Source organism: Aulonocara sp. 'chitande type north' Nkhata Bay, linkage group LG6 (assembly GCF_057382095.1).
Source record: "Aulonocara sp. 'chitande type north' Nkhata Bay isolate Kocher_YH1m ecotype deep benthic linkage group LG6, A_spYH_male_GT1.1, whole genome shotgun sequence".
NCBI classification, from domain to species: Eukaryota; Metazoa; Chordata; class Actinopteri; order Cichliformes; family Cichlidae; genus Aulonocara; species Aulonocara sp. 'chitande type north' Nkhata Bay.
This window is the reverse complement of record NC_141349.1, coordinates 4,717,399-4,734,548: the sequence shown is the minus strand read 5'-3', so window position 1 is coordinate 4,734,548 and position 17,150 is coordinate 4,717,399. Positions and strand designations below refer to the sequence as shown.

Sequence of the window (17,150 nt, the reverse complement as noted above, 5' to 3'; positions counted from 1 at the left end):
ACAAATGCAGACAGTAACATCAGGAAGAAAGAAAATGGAAAAAAGATGAGTGCCAGGAGCTGAAGAGGCAGCTGGAGCAGATGAAGTGATCCCAGTGGGTAGGAAACTGGAGGAGCAGCTCAAGCAGATTCCAGCAAGGGGGACTGGTGTATATTTATTTATTAGAACAAATGGTAAAATGGGCTGTATTTGTACAGTGCTTTACACGTCCAGTCACCCACACATTCACACACTGGTGATGGCAGCTACATTGTAGCCACAGCCACCCTGGGGCGCACTGACAGAGGCGAGGCTGCCGGACACTGGCGCCACCGGGCCCTCTGACCACCACCAGTAGGCAACGGGTGAAGTGTCTTGCCCAAGGACACAACGACCGAGGCTGTCTGAGCCGGGGCTCGAACCGGCAACCTTCAAGGCGAACAGAACACAGCTGCCCCAAATTAACAGTATAAATAATGACCAAAATCAGTAGTTATGTGCAAGCTCTGAATGACAAAATGTAAACCAAAAAAAGCACTTTATTATTTATTCTAGTTACTTTTTGATTTGGGTACAAAAACATGAATTCTAGTATATACGAATCTCTCTTCTGACCATTTAACACTGTGTGCTCTGTGATGAAATGATCATTTGTGAGTTTTGTGAGGAGGATCATCAGTAGTGATCCAATCTGAGTCTGCAACTAAGATCAAACGGGTTTTAAGTCTGTTTGATCTTAAGTTAAGGCCGAGTGTCAGGTGACGAGCAAGACCAGGAGCATAATTATTCACTGATCTTTTATCGTTGGCTGCAATAAGGAATTGACAGGTTTAATCACTTTATATGCTAATGGGGTCACAGCTCTTAATGCTCCTGTCTACCTATAAGATCCAAATGACTTTGTATGTTTTTGAGCAAACCCAACACATTGATGCAGGAGTAAAGGGATGCAGCAGTGATTAGAAGTAGCAGCAACTCTGAGAATAGCACAGAGGCGCTGTGAGATCAGCCATCATTTTCATTTTTCTGGGCCTGTTCACAGAACTTTCTGATCTCACCTTGTACACAAAAAAACATAAAACAAATAAAGAATGAGTCCGACGTTTCCACAAAACACAGGAAGCTCTGCTGACCCGTACTGCACTTTTTTATTGACACAAGAAAAAAGATGACCACAGTGAGCCAGACTTTACAGTGATTGTCTTGCAGTAACAGCAAATTTCTTCTACACAGTGCTGGAGAAATTTGGAAGCACGATGAATTTGACCTCTGACCTTTTCAGGCTGACTTTACACTGACACAACTGTTTAAAACAAAAGCTGTAACAACCCTGCTGTTCATCAGAAGAACAGAATCTCTTAAAAGTCATCTTTAAGATCCAAATGGCTTTGAGCATTTTTCCCAGAAGGCCTCAGTGGTCAAGGATCCGCAGATTTCCTGAAACAATCTTGTTCTCCAGCATGGCTCCAGCAGGAATATCTATCCGGTCACCATGATTGGCTATGATGATGACAGTACCCTGATGAATAAAACGATTAACGAGTGAAAAACTGACAGAAATGTCACGTATTCTTGCAACCTTTGTTCGAAATCAAAGGTTATTGTTAAAAAATATAGTTGAGTAGCCCTGACAGGCTGGTGACCTGTCCAGGGTGTATCCCACCTCCCGCCCTGTGGCAGCTGGGATAAGCTCCATGAAAACTGTTGAGTCTGGCTAAAAATCTTTAAGCTGGTCTTTCTTTGAGCAAACATGTTAAAAGGTGAACTAAACATTCTGTGTATGCACTACCTATTTGCTCTAAATTTCAATCAATTTGTTCACAATGGTTAGTCAAGTTAGAAAGTGAAGGAGCTGCTTGTTATTCTGTCTAACATGGGACATAAATGAAATGTTTAATCTGGTCTGCATAGCAATAATCCTCAAAATCGGGTGGGGCCGTTTCCCCCCATTTCCTTGGAGAGTCGCAGTGTTTTAAGATTTAACTCTGAGTTTCTTTCCCTGCAAAATACATCTTGAAATGATCTCATTCAAATCAGAAAATAGTTGCAATGGAATTTCTCTTGAGAGTGGCTGAAATAAACAGAGGTATCAAGGAAAGATTTACATTTTATACTGTAAATTCTATCCAAGGACATTTCTGTTGGCAAGTATATTTGTAAATATCTCACAAAGTTCAGTTAAGGTGGAATTCCTTTCTAATTTCTGGAACAGTACTGTAGGCCCGAATAAGGCTCGACGTTAATTCAATTCAGAGAGCTGAAATAATGCTCTGTAGAAGTATTTGATTTAAGCCTGTAGGTGGCGCTGTTCAACTGTGCCTCAGTTATTGGAGCGGTTGCTTACTTTGAGAGAGACGTTCTTCCCGAAGGTGACATCTCCAGACACAGTGAGGTGATCAAGCTCCAACATGTCAGGGATGTTTTCAAACCTTGCCAGAAACTCCTGAACCTGTGGAGCAACAAAGCAAAAAGCAACCAAACCCTGATTTTATTATTTAGGCTCTCTAACATTATAACATAAAACACCTTCAGATGACTGTTCAGACTTATTTAAATAAAACTTCATTTAAACTGAAACATGCTCCTACTTTCTCGCTACGCTGAGCAGCAAGCAGGTCATGATGTTGTAGCTGAAAACATTATCTTTCCATTTCCTGAGAACTGATTTTTTTTTTCCTTTAGTTAACTTGTAGTTAGATTTAATTAGAAATATAACGTGATTAAACCTGTCAATTCCTTATTGCACCCAATGATAAAGTACAGAAGCTGAGAGAGGCTTGGATCGAGAGTGGAGATGATGCTTTCTGGGTGGCAGCTGACCTTTGTGAAGGAGCTGCCCAGTTTGACATGAGGCGTGGTTGGGAACTCTCTCTTCTTGCTCATGGTGAGAGAGCCGGCGTCCAGGGTGTACAGATTGGACATCACCAGCAGCAGGTCAGATGATGTCTTCACGGGCAGGAAGCGGCTACGGGGTACGTTCACACCCATGGCATTGTTAAAGCTTTTGATGGCAGCACCCACAGCTGTCTCTAGCTGGATGACATTCAGCCCACCATCCAGGGTCTACAGAGAGATGGAGCGCTTCAGTCAATAGGAGGAAAAACAGTTCCAACAGGCTCATAATCAAATTTGTTCATTCCACTCCTTATCGTCCACTCATCTTAGTGTGGTACTAATACACTTAGTACCCCACTAAGATGAGTGGACGATAAGGAGTGGAATGAACACATTTTTTGAACTCAGGACTTTACACAAGTCCTGAGTTCAAAAATAGCTTTCAAAATAAACCAAATCTATTGACAAAATGTGCAGAAAAAACTGCTCTGAGCTAATGTCAAAAATATCTATTGTGTAAGATAAGGATGTATGATAACACCAATTTGTATCCTAAGACGACATATTAACAGTATTCGTCTGATAAAGCCTCTTGAGAAAATGGAAGCAGGGTTAAAAAGAAAAAGTAAAAGACAAGCAGCACACACCCAAAACATTTTAATACTGCCCCCAAAACTTTTCACAGCCTCATTACTTGAAGTACCTTTAAAATATCGCTTCATATCACAACACCAGAGAACACAAAAGCTCAGGACTGTGATTATGAGGTTTTTAAAGGTCCTTGAGTATTTTGTGGTACTTTGATTCTTAAATATCAGTTTTCTGACATTACAAGTTACAAACTTTGCAGCCTCTAGGAGCAACGTATATGTTCTACATGCAGTTTTGAGTTTGACATCCGACTCTTTTTCCTCCCAACACCAAGCGGCACCTCTTTGTTGGATGGTTGTATTTAAGAAGGATCTGAGAATTGTTGCTTAGTCATGAGCAGGTGTTTTTTAAGTTATCCATGAAAAGGGAATCACAGTGTCACTCATGTCAGGCACACTGGATTCCTTTGGCTGAGGTTAGTGGTAATGTTTTTGCAGTGGTAGCTCCTACAAACAAGTCTAACAGCATAATGTTAAACAAAAAGATTTCCGCAGGATTACCTTTGGATTGACGATGATCTCCAGGTCCATGGAGTTCTTCTCTTGCAACCTCTTGATGGCAGGCAGAGAGATCCACAAATTGTTGGTGTTGAAGATCTTGAACTTGGTAACAGACTTAAATTCGTCAACATGGGCCTTGGGGACCTGTGCGATCTCCAGCAGCCTCAGACGATCCTCATACTGGATCAGAGTACCACCCTGGACAGAAGGGAAACAGGCTGCACAGGCCGAGCCACACTTTGTTCAGCCGGGGCCAGATCGCCATGAGGGAGATACTAAACATACCTTGACGTCGGCTCTGGTCTTGTCTGTGACCTCCATGATGAACTCGCAGCGTTTGTCGGCCGGCTGGCTCATCAGATGGTTGAGGATGAACAGGTCAACTGTGGCTCCCAGGTTGTCGATGTTGGAAACAAAGATGTACTCTTTCCCTTCAGCAATGAGTTTGTCCAGGAGCCCGGAGTTTTGGAAGCTGGCATAGATGTCTCCGTGCCCTGGTGGGTACCAGGCCTCAGCATTTTCACCACTGGTGCCCATGCTCTTAGCAATTGGCAGGAGGGACTCCTTGTTGGTCCTCGGATACCTATTAAGAAAATAAAGAGTCCGTCATTTAGACTATAAAGAACTGAAGAGCTCTCTATTCCAAGAGAAGTGAAGGAAAATCAGATGGTGGACAAAACAAATTTACCCTCAAAGCAACTTTGACACTTTTATTTTTGGACAGCAGATGTAAACGATGGCCCTTATTTACCAACAGTTTCTACACACAAATCTGTGCGCACAAATGTTTAATGCTCGAATCACTGACTTATAAATTATATTTTTCTATATTTTGTGCACTTTTGTACTTGTCTGTTTACTACCAAATCAGAGAAGACAGCATAGCTCGATATGTCTTCAGAATCTTGAATCTGGAAATGTTTTTTTAACATCATCATAAAAATTAGTAGTGAATGCTGATGCATACATGCCTGTTCTTCTTTATAGTTCATGTAGTGTACTTCAAATCAAAAGACATTTCAAGTCTTCTAAAAACTTGCTTTTCTTATTTTTCCTTATAGTCGTTGTCCTAAAGCCTAATCCGACTGTTTCGCTCTGGAGTCAAATCACTGGATTGTACTTTTTGATGAGTCCTCTGTGTTTGCTCTCATGAAGTTTTCTTTTCAGTGCAGACCTGAATATTAACATCAGGTCTGATGGACAGTGATCTGGTCTTTACTTGTCTGGATGTTCTGAATGGATCCAGCATTGTCTTCCTTCCAGGTTTTGTTTTTTTAAGAACACACCAAAGATTATTTGTCCACTGCTAACGCTCCAGGTTTCCTTTTAATGGACTTGTTGTAGTTTTACTGCTTACCACTTTAACAATGACATATGTACAGTGGGGCAAAAAAGTATTTAGTCAGCCACCGATTGTGCAAGTTCCCCCACCTAAAATGATGACAGAGGTCAGTAATTTGTACCAGAGGTACACTTCAACTGTGAGAGACAGAATGTGAAAAGAAAATCCATGAATCCACATGGTAGGATTTGTAAAGAATTTATTCGTAAATCAGGGTGGAAAATAAGTATTTGGTCAATAACAAAAATACAACTCAATACTTTGTAACATAACCTTTGTTGGCAATAACAGAGGTCAAACGTTTACTATAGGTCTTTACCAGGTTTGCACACACAGTAGCTGGTATTTTGGCCCATTCCTCCATGCAGATCTTCTCGAGAGCAGTGATGTTTTGGGGCTGTCGCCGAGCAACACGGACTTTCAACTCCCGCCACAGATTTTCTATGGGGTTGAGGTCTGGAGACTGGCTAGGCCACTCCAGGACTTTCAAATGCTTCTTACGGAGCCACTCCTTTGTTGCCCGGGCGGTGTGTTTTGGATCATTGTCATGTTGGAAGACCCAGCCTCGTTTCATCTTCAAAGTTCTCACTGATGGAAGGAGGTTTTGGCTCAAAATCTCACGATACATGGCCCCATTCATTCTGTCCTTAACACGGATCAGTCGTCCTGTCCCCTTGGCAGAAAAACAGCCCCATAGCATGATGTTTCCACCCCCATGCTTCACAGTAGGTATGGTGTTCTTGGGATGCAACTCAGTAGGTATGGTGTTCTTGGGATGCAACTCAGTAGGTATGGTGTTCTTGGGATGCAACTCAGTATTCTTCTTCCTCCAAACACGACGAGTTGAGTTTATAGCAAAAAGTTCTACTTTGGTTTCATCTGACCACATGACATTCTCCCAATCCTCTGCTGTATCATCCATGTGCTCTCTGGCAAACTTCAGACGGGCCTGGACATGCACTGGCTTCAGCAGCGGAACACGTCTGGCACTGCGGGATTTGATTCCCTGCCGTTGTAGTGTGTTACTGATGGTGACCTTTGTTACTTTGGTCCCAGCTCTCTGCAGGTCATTCACCAGGTCCCCCCGTGTGGTTCTGGGATCTTTGCTCACCGTTCTCATGATCATTTTGACCCCACGGGATGAGATCTTGCGTGGAGCCCCAGATGGAGGGAGATTATCAGTGGTCTTGTATGTCTTCCATTTTCTGATGATTGCTCCCACAGTTGATTTTTTCACACCAAGCTGCTTGCCTATTGTAGATTCACTCTTCCCAGTCTGGTGCAGGTCTACAATACTTTTCCTGGTGTCCTTCGAAAGCTCTTTGGTCTTGGCCATGGCGGAGTTTGGAGTCTGACTGTTTGAGGCTGTGGACAGGTGTCTTTTATACAGATGATGAGTTCAAACAGGTGCCATTCATACAGGTAACGAGTGGGGGACAGAAAAGCTTCTTACAGAAGACGTTACAGGTCTGTGAGAGCCAGAGATTTTCCTTGTTTGAGGTGACCAAATACTTATTTTCCACCCTAATTTACGAATAAATTCTTTACAAATCCTACCATGTGGATTCATGGATTTTTTTTCACATTCTGTCTCTCACAGTTGAAGTGTACCTCTGGTGCAAATTACTGACCTCTGTCATCATTTTAAGTGGGGGAACTTGCACAATCGGTGGCTGACTAAATACTTTTTTGCCCCACTGTAACTTCCATCTGTCTCTGTTTCCATCCACCCAAAAAATAATGAACCATTTCTTTAATCACCTCTGGCTTTTTACACTTATTTCATACTTAACAGATTTTGTTCACAGACTCTCCGTATGTGTGTGTGTGTGCGCACTGCACCTGCTCTGATTGAAAGTGTGGATTTTGACTTGGTGGTGTTTGTATTTCTGCAGGATCTTCTTTGTATCCTCGTCGGTGTTGAAGGAGTTCATGAGTACAAGCGGCACGTCAGCATTAAAGGTTTTGTTTAGATGCTGAAAACACACAATCATTTAGCACCATGTTAGAACAACAATTGCCTCAAGGTAGTTCACCAGAGGCAAAAACATGACCCTGGACTCATCCTGATCATCAGAGGTTAAGATGTGCAGTGTTTTTCTGCATTCTTACCTCAATTTGTTTCACTGTCAAGTCCAAGAAGGTGTTCTCATTGCGGACACTGATCAGACTCTTTGGGCCCTTGCAGCCCATGCTGGTTCCTAGACCGCCATTCAGTTTGACCACAGCAAGTTTGTTGAGACTGACAGCGATGTTGTCGGGTAGTCCCCTCGCCTTGATCCTGTCATAGGGCTGGATCTGAGCAAAATCCCACAAATGAGTAAGATGGGAGTTAAAAGTCTACGAAGAGTAGAGCTTTTTTTTTAATACTGTAAAACAAAACAGTGAAGAGGCTCAAGTTAAGGTCAAGGTGAGATTGAACAAACAGTTCAGTTTGTTTTACATGTAAGTCATCAGGATGTTATGCAACAATACAACCAGGCTTTAGTCTGATAAGCACAGACAGCAATTCTCAATTCTTTATTTATTTGTCACATGTAGTTATAGCTGGTACAACATACAGTGAAATGTTTTTCCTGGCTAAAAAAGTACTCCCCCCGACTGTGCAGACATGCTAAAAAGGATTTTACATAAACTAAAAAAAAAGGGGGGGGGGGGGGGAAGAAACAAAAGTTAAAAAGTAAAAAATAATATAAAAAACAATGTAAAAGTCCATATGTTTGTGCTTATAAGTATATATCCATGACGTGCAGGATATTGTACTGTAATAATTTAAATGAAAAAACTATAAAAATATACATTATTTACATAGTACAGATATATATAATAAGGTACGGATAAGGTTCAGCAAACAGCTCTGCAAGTTACACAGTGAAACCCATCAGTGCTAGATTTGTTTGTTCACTACAAAGCTGCTATGTCACCACCAGAAATGAGGAGTAACGCATGAAAAGTAGTGCATTACTGTAATCTGATTACTTTTCTCAAGTAACGATTAAAGTAAGGGATTACTATTGCAAAAAGTAATTCGATTACTGTACTTTCCCGTATGCACGCTGCGTTACTGCACCGTGATTTTGTTTGTGAGAGTGTCTCATGACAATGACGTACGAGCGTGCGACGTCCGTGGCAACAGACGTGTGCAGATCAACAAGTATGAGTAACATATTATGAGATATATATTATAATATGAGAGAGTATGATCGTGCAGCGCTTAAAGCTCGGAAGTACTGACATTACTTTGAGTTTGATTCTGTAAAAAGTAACAGAAACATTAGCGTCCGCTGTTCACTCTGTGAGGGAAGAAAACTTCTTTCTACAAAAAGTAAAGTTCAAATTGAGCGAGCACCCAGCACGCTGCCACGGGAGTGTGAAATCCACAGAGAAACCCCCGGATCCCCCCGCTGACATGGCCACTGCAGCACCGGGCAAACCTCCACCCGCCCCACTCCTGCTAAACAGGTGACAATAGATTTAAGAGCGACAGGACTCGGTGCCGATGAGTTTTTGATTTTATTTATTTTCTGCTGTGTTTTACTTGCATGTATTTGAAAGAGTGTGAACACAAAAAATATTTTATTTTATTTTATATGCTGGAATATGAAGAAAATAGGTTTAACTGTTAAACAAATTTCTTCAAGTCAAACACTGTTGCATATAATTTAATTTTTGCTTGATGCAATGTGCATAAAGTTGAAAGATTAAACCTAAAAAATGTTTTAAAAAAAACTTTGTCATTTGATTCAATTTTATATGATGGATTATGCAGAAAAAATAGAATTGGCCTGAAAGGTCTGTTGCTTTATTACGTATTCAGGTCGTGCATCATGTTTTTAAAAAGTAACTAAGCAATTAAGTAACGAATTACTTTTGAAAATAAGTAATCAGTAAAGTAACAGGATTCCTTTCTTGGAGAAGTAATCAGTAACTAATTACTATTTTAAAGTAACTTGACCAACACTGCTGACCACTGCAGACTGGGAGCTAGTTGTCCAGCTGTCACAATTTGCCCCTCTTTAAACTTTCTCAAATCCTCACGCTTGCCCATTTTTCCTGCTTCGAGCAGATCAACTTTGGGGACACAATTTTCACTTGTTCCCCAATATATCAAATCCATGTTAGGAATATCTGCTTGCAGATATTACACAGAACCAAGAGTAATAAAAGACTGTCTGAAACTGTGATAGCAGCAGTCTGGCGCTCACAGGTATTACCTCATTATTTGAAACATTGACCATGTTTGTAACAGCATATATATCCATTACAGATAATAAGGAAAAACATAACACTTCCACATTCGTGATATAATGTTAATGTATATTTTTATAGAGAGATGTTTCTGTGGTACAAATGTCTACAGTAAGACCATTTACTTGAACCCTTTTTATATTCAGACAAACATGCATACCCAGATACAAATATATGTGTAGCTGGGTATTAGAACATGGACAAGTAAACTAAATGTGTATATATGTATATTCATATCATTTCTAGTAAGAATTAAATAAAAAAATGTGTAGGGAAACCAATTTGAATCTCTGTGGTGTTTTTTAGCTTCCAAATGGTGCATGCCGAATAAAGCCTGCTGGGTCTATACTGGGTGAAGCTGTAGTCTACAGTCATGGGCAGGAGGAGTTTTCTATTTTAAGGTTTTACTTGGATATTTGTGGCTCCATTATTAAACAGTAACTTTTTCCAAAACAGATAACCTCCCGTAACTGGAATGAACAGAGTTACTTTTGGAAGTGCAGTCTTCTGACTTTTCAAACCTCATGACACAGTGTGACACACAGAAAGGACACATGTATTTATGGTCACACTACACACCATATCAAAGCTGGATTTCTGCCCGTGCTTCTATAAACAGCTATCCAACAACAGAGCAACTGTTAAATATATAGCAAGTCACACTGTAACAAACACTGGGACATCTTGTATTGCTTTTCTCTTCATGCTTTGTGACGTTCTGAGGTTTTTAAAGATCTACTGGAATGGTGTGAGCTTGGAGGCCGACCAAAGACGGTCAGCTGCAGGTGATCAGCTATAGAGGAATCTATGACCTTTGCTCTATGACCTCAGTAAAGTCTTGCCTCACATGTTTGTGGATGTATTGGAGAGCAAATTGGGTTTAGTGTCTTGCTCAAGGATATTTGGCATGCAGACTGCAGCAGCCGGGAACTGACCAACAAACCTTGTGATTAATAGAGAACCTGCTCTGCCTGTTGAGCTACAGGAGGCCAAAGCTTGAGAAAACAAGTGGACAGCTCCACGGCCACCAGTGATTTTGGTTTTTAACAGCAAAAATGAATTATATCCATTATTCCTGTAATATTCCTTTGAGATATCCACAGCTCATCATGACTGTAAATATATTAGTGTTTGTTTCAACTCTGGAAAATATTCAGTCGAAGACATTCAGAGACTCTCTTTATGAAATAAACTGACACATGAAAATGTGAGGGTGGTTTCATGGACAATGTCAAAAACTGTGTAAATAAAGGATTTAAAACCTCCATCACATTGTCTTGATGCATGCTCAATCACCAAGGTATGGAAATCCCACAAAGTCGATGCTGTACATATAAAGGCGAGTGTTACGCATGTCTTGCACCAGTAAACTTAGAACGCAGTGTCTCATTTTCTCTGAACCACGCTCATGACGACAGCGGTGGTTTGAGGCACAGGGTGATTAAGGTCAGAAGGGGAGTGCGAGTGGAAGATGTGTGGGTGCTCCGCACGACACTCTGAAATGCTCCAGCAGTCAGGCTAATCTTAGTCCTAACCTTCACTTGGCTGATATGTTTGGGAACACCGTAGGCAGGAACTGAACATGTGTGTGAAATGTCACCATGCTGACAAACAGCTGGCTTTGGCCTGAGCGTTCACTATCCTCAGATCTGGTTGCAGTAGCTTGTTTTTGAAGTATGACACCCGTCGCCACAGTGGTGTAGGAGAGTCAGGAGAGTGCATGTTAACCTTAGCATAAAGACTGGAGTTAGGTAAGTGCGCGCTAGCCTCACTGTTACAAGTTAATAAGTAAACATTGTACTCTAATAATACGATTACTCATCTTTAAAATGTTCATTTTTGAATTCACCTTTCTAAAACGTTGCCTGTTGATTTCTTTGAACTTTTAATATAATTCATCTGAAGGATAAATAAACACGTGAAAGAAATTGGTGTTTGGAATAAAGCACAGTGTAGATGGTGTTTGCAGCCATGAAGCCCATCACCACACTGGCTGCAAACTCTTGGGACAGGACATCTCTACATGAATTGAATTGAATTAATGATTAAGCTGAACTATGCAGTAAGTGAGTTTGCTTTTTAGGGGCATATAAAAGTCTTAAAAAATGTTTAATTCTTAATTTAAAAGCTTCAGAAGGTCTTTTCAAAGACTGTTCAGGGTTGGAGTTGATCTAAGAGTGGATGCTGCTCCTGCACATACTGTATAACATGTATACAGCTTTAAGATATAAACTGAAGCAGTTAGAAAATATTTGGAAAAATACATTTGCTCATCTGTAGATTATGTAATTATTCCCTTACAATTTAAGCAGCTGTGGATTGTTAGCAGGTCCCAACTGTGAGGTTTTTCTTACATATTTCTGTTGCCCTCAGATGGGTTATATTCTAGCTTACTTTTATTTAGCTTACTTCTAGAATAATTTATTAATCCCTGAGGAAATTATGTGGTCGCAGTTATTCCAAGACAGTAAGAACTGTAACCAACTAAACTACAAGTGCAGATGATGCGCAGAGAGTGAGGGTGTGCAACTATCACACTGCGTACTTGCGCTTTAGATGGAACATTTAAAGCACATATGAGCACCAGCACAGAGCACTGCAATGTCAAAACTCAAGCCGTGTTAACCAGAAACATTATCTTGTGCTCACCAACTCCTCCGGTGGCCGGCTGATCTTGGCCCAGTCCACTGAAGGCCCTTTGACTTGCAGGAATCTGTGGAAGAGCTTCTTGAAACCATCAAAATCTTTTCTGGAGATCTGAAACAAAAGAAGTCAAATATCAAAACTCACTGATTAGGAATCTATGTTTAACGTCTATATGTTGCATTTATCTAGAGTGATTTTTCACTGGCTTTCAAACTACCCTTCCTACATTAAATAAATCAATACAAAATAAGCTTTATTAGAAACAGTCAGTCAGTCGGACGCCAGAAAGGTTGGCTATACATCAATAAAAGCTTCAAACTAAAAACACAAAGGTGATTTTATTTACAAACATTTTGTTTTTGTCAGCTAATCATATTAAAGCTCTAATCTGCAGGTTGGTTTACATGTCTACCCTGGTTTCTTAAAGTGCACCCCTAATAATAAACAAGGACAAAGTGGACTTCATTCACAGTGCATACTGTGGTATATTAGTGCAGAACAAGACCAAAGGGATGTCTTTAGAATTTCAACTTCTTATGTGATCATAGCAGATGAAACCTTCATAACTTGGATGAAGACAGCTGGTTTCAAGAGGTGAAATGGCTTTAAACCAGCACAAAAACATAATCGACCACGAACAACCACCTCATTAAAAGACAAACTGAAAACATTTCACACAAGCGCAGTGTCCCTGGACTTTGAGACCTCACACACAAACACAAAGTTCATCTGTGAAAACAGGTTAGACGTGTCTAAAGTTGCTTTTTCACTTACTCATATATGCTTGCTTCATAAATTAGCACCATAACAGGTTTATAAGCTATCAATTAATGTTGTAGCATGTTAAAAGAAAAGGAGCAGCATTGTCTTCGTTCATCCTTCAGAGTGACAGCTACTCCACATTAAAATCTTCATAATGTCTGAGGCCGATTACTGAAGCAGGTATGAATCATTTACAGGACCTCTGGGTTGTTCACCTCAGGTTCCCCCGTCAGGCCAAATTTCTGCCAACAAAATCTACGTGCTCAGATGAATGTAATGGACTCTCTGTACGCAATAATGTACAAACATTTGTTCTACATATATAACAGATCAATGAGTCCATGGCATCTGTCACCTCGTGTGTCTCCCAAAAACTACAAGAATGTAACAGAAAATTACAAATTTAACAAAAGTAGCGAATCAGATGCTGTCTTATGCTACAGTGCAAACACCGCATCCTTCAAGAACCACATCGCTTCAGAGCTAAATCTGACAAAATGAAAATTACTAGTAAAAACCAAACAGTTAATGGCAAAAAAGCTGATGGCGCTTTGTGTCATTACAACCTACGCACCAACTCTGTGACGACCCTGTGATAGAAACTTTGTTTTAATTCAACAAAACCATAAGAAAGAAGATGACAAAAGCTCGAAGGATGAGAAGAACAAACACAAAAAAAACGTACACATGGCCAGTCGCCAGTCTGCGTGCAGTAAAAGTAATGGGTATGTGTTACCTTATTTGACATATGCATGTTTTCTCTCACATATTAACTACAATTAGGTAAATGAAACCTCAATTAACAAAACTGTAGAGGGAAAAATAGTATTAAATTACAAAAAAGCTTTTCTGGGGCTGCACGAGATAATCCTATGCAGAAAAATCCCACGTTTACTCCTGTCCTGTGATGTTTGAGAGGATTTTTCAGAGTTTCAGAGCATTTGTGGGGATGTTTGGAGGGAGCAGCAGAGCCAAAGGCGTTCCCACCTCTGCTTCAGCTTTGTTGGTTGTGGTGAGCAGAGCCTCCAGCTCGCGGTGCATCGAATCCTCATGTTGCTGACGGAGCTTCTCCTCAAACTCTGTCATTGCTCTCCGAGTCAGATCTGTAAGCATACGCATGGGTCGTCTTCATTTAATTTAACTGTACATGTGTTGCTCAAAGATTAAATACACAGGCTGTTACTGGTTTCCAAATATATTTTAGAAAAAGAGCCACAGTTAAAGGAACAATTATAATCTGTGAATTGGAATTTATTCTTTACTGCATTCTTAGGTGCCAGCTGCAACTTTGAATATATTTTAATATTCATTTAGCTAATTTCTCTGTCCTTTTATTTCTCTGTCAGCTACATAAATTATAAGTGCTTTAAAAAAAAAACCCTTTAAAGCTCAGGTTTGACAGGAATTGTAATTCTGGAATTAAACGCTTGTACTTTATCCTTAATACATCAAATATTAGGTCACACATTAAGCTTGGGAACAAATAATTACATACGGAATTACATAAGAAAAAAAAGTTAGTGCAACACAAACCAGTCAGCAGAAGCTCACTTTTAAAACAGTACGAGGTGCTTTTATGTCAGTGTTTGTGTCAATACTAAAGTCTGACTTTCAGGATGTCTGAGGACGTGCTGGAGTCTTCAAGTCGCTTTTTTACCCCTCGGGTAATCTTGGTGACTGAGAGTTTAAGGAAAAACCAGAAAATCTATTGACACTAACAACACGAATGTCTGAGGGAACAGACTTGCACTCAGAAAGTCCATCCTGTCAACCAAGATGCAAACTTACCAGCTACAGTCAGAGTCATTTTAACAGTGGGGGCGAGCTCAGCAGAAACGAAGCAGCTGGCAGCTTTTGGTGGCAGGTATGTCAGCTCACAGTGAACAATGGTCCCAAAGAAAAGCAGAGTGAGCAGCTGTCAGAGAACAACACACATACTCCTCATCCTCAGCTCAGAGGAAGCTCACAGAGCCGCTGCTCTGACCCCAAGCTTAATTCAAGGCCTGCCCCCAACCCCACACACCAATCACAAGCTGCCAGGGGGTTTGTCACAAGGCGCTGTGTACCGTTGAAACATTCAGTTAATCAGTTCTTTAAGAAACAGAATACAGATTGGCTTTTTATGTCCTGCGTTACAGTAAAAATCTGATTTCTAGATTTCAGATTTTTTTTTTAGTGTCAACTTTATATTAAAAAATAAAAACTATCCAAAGGCCTTAAAGCTTGAGGTAGACCTGGCTGACAAGCCAAGGTCAGGATTGCTCATACTATAACAACTTCCTCAGTCACAGAGTAGGTCCACCCTAAAACTGTTTGTTCGTCTATTTTACCTTCTGCAGTTGCCCACAGTTGGGGGTTGCCCACTCATTTCTTCCTATCTACCTCCTGAGGATTCCCACCCCATCATTCTACTTTGACGAGTCTCTCAAGCTTCTGTAGATTTGATGGCCACAGCCTTTCAGTGGGATGTGCAGGTCGGTCAATAATATTCACTTTGGACTTTGCCATGTAGTTCTTCACCAGAGATGATGTATGTTATGGGTTGTTGTTTTGAAAGACACAGCGATAACCTAGATCTAATTCTGCTGCTTGAGGTTTCTTTCAAATTTCTTCACGTCCTTTCTTTATGATTCCTTTCACAATACTCCCAACACAGTGTTTCACTGAGAGGATGGTGTTCTTTGGGTTTCTTTTTCTAAACATAAGAAGAGCTTCAGTTTAATGTCATCTGACCAAAGGATGGCCTTCCAGTATGCATAATCTTTCTCCAGGTTGTCCTGAGCTTGAACATATCGCTTGTGCAGAAGTGGAGTTTTTCTTGGTGTGTAAAAGGTTCTGGTATTGACCTTCTTTAAGACTACAATTTCTGACAGGGAAGTCAGTCATTGCTGTCTTCGTAGTGGTTCTGGAGTCTTAAGCCACTTCTCTCACTAGTTTTCTTTTCAGCATGTTTGAAATCATCCACTTTTCATCTCTGTCAGGCTTTTTCTATACGGTGTACAGAAAAAGTCTAAAATGTTTTTTAGCATGTTTTTTCAAGTGACAAACCCTTGCTTAAGTTTTTATACTGTGTGTAAGTTGGAAGTTATCCTTCACATTAAACTCAATTTTGCTTTGAGCATTACAGAGATGAAGCATTTTCATTGCACAGCTGTACTTCATGCTAGTCCAGTTTTTCAGGGGGCTAATATTGTTGACAATTCTTTTTTGTCGTTATTCTATTTTATTGTGTGCAAACAGAAATAATTTATGCTTCTAAAGAAAACTGGTACGTGTAGAAACGCTATGCTGAAAATAAAATATTAATAAAAAAATCAATTCACCTTTTTAAATGTGAGGTTTTGCTATATTTCTTCAGATAATCCATTTAGTTGGTTTCCCAAGTTATCAGTGGTTTGTTGCTGAAATCACCTGCAAGCTTTAATGGTGACCTTTACCCTGACCTTTACGCTGCTGTTTAAAGGTCAAAGGTTGAGATTCCACTCCAGCTGGCACAACGTAAAGGCACGTATCATTGCACCACAAAGAAAAAACTGCAACGTTTGCTTAAAATTCACTAAAGCTATCAGCTGCAGACTGTTGTGTGTCCATTTGGCTGTAGGGTGTGTGAAGACCGTGGTGAAACGTTTCTGTTCAGCGCGCACACACAGGGCAGAAGCAGTTTCGTGTTTGAGCGCTTTTCAATGTTCATTTACGCTTCTCCAAACACTCGTTTTGACCAACGTGCAAAGCAGCCACAGCTCTCACTGAGCTCTTACTCACCTGAACACTGTCAAAGTAACGGAAGGGCCTCAAAACACACCCGAGAACAACACGGACAACTTCAGACGGGGATCGAGTAGGGCTCAGACCGGGGAGTTCATTTTAATTTAAAAACAAATAACATTAAAAGGTGTCGTCATCCTGCCTTTAGCTTGTAGCTGACAGCAGCCACAACCAGCTCCGCGCAGCGCGAGCCGGGATGGTAAGTGACGTAACGGTGCGCCCTTTAGTGCCAAGTGGTGATTGGCTAAAAACGCCTGTCAATCGAAGCTGCTGGCCATTAACCCTTCTTCCTTTTTCTACAGATAGATCCACCAAACTGCAAAACTCTACAAAGAAAACCAAGAAAACCCTGTTTACGTCCCCAAGCCCCCAAAATTGTCACATCTAAAACTTTTATGCTGTTTGCTGCAGGTTTTAGCCCC

General features: G+C 40.6%; 1 protein-coding gene across 2 annotated transcripts; it reads right to left on the bottom strand.

The window, feature by feature from the left end:
* Positions 1 to 1,108: 1,108 nt before the first annotated feature.
* Positions 1,109 to 16,907, bottom strand: LOC147327090 (UTP--glucose-1-phosphate uridylyltransferase-like). Of its 2 annotated transcripts, none has more exons than XM_086294697.1 (10): positions 16,726 to 16,907; positions 13,951 to 14,066; positions 12,205 to 12,312; positions 7,420 to 7,605; positions 7,150 to 7,283; positions 4,251 to 4,548; positions 3,966 to 4,163; positions 2,800 to 3,042; positions 2,324 to 2,428; positions 1,109 to 1,498 (listed from the first exon to the last, which is right to left on the bottom strand). In XM_086294697.1, exons 2-10 carry the CDS (start codon positions 14,047 to 14,049, stop codon positions 1,391 to 1,393), a joined length of 1,479 nt encoding a protein of 492 aa, XP_086150823.1. In that variant the 5' UTR covers positions 14,050 to 14,066; positions 16,726 to 16,907; the 3' UTR covers positions 1,109 to 1,390. The 2 variants fall into 2 exon arrangements, with proteins under 2 accessions (XP_086150823.1, XP_086150822.1); XM_086294696.1 differs by lacking the exon at positions 16,726 to 16,907 and adding an exon at positions 14,752 to 14,937.
* Positions 16,908 to 17,150: the final 243 nt, after the last annotated feature.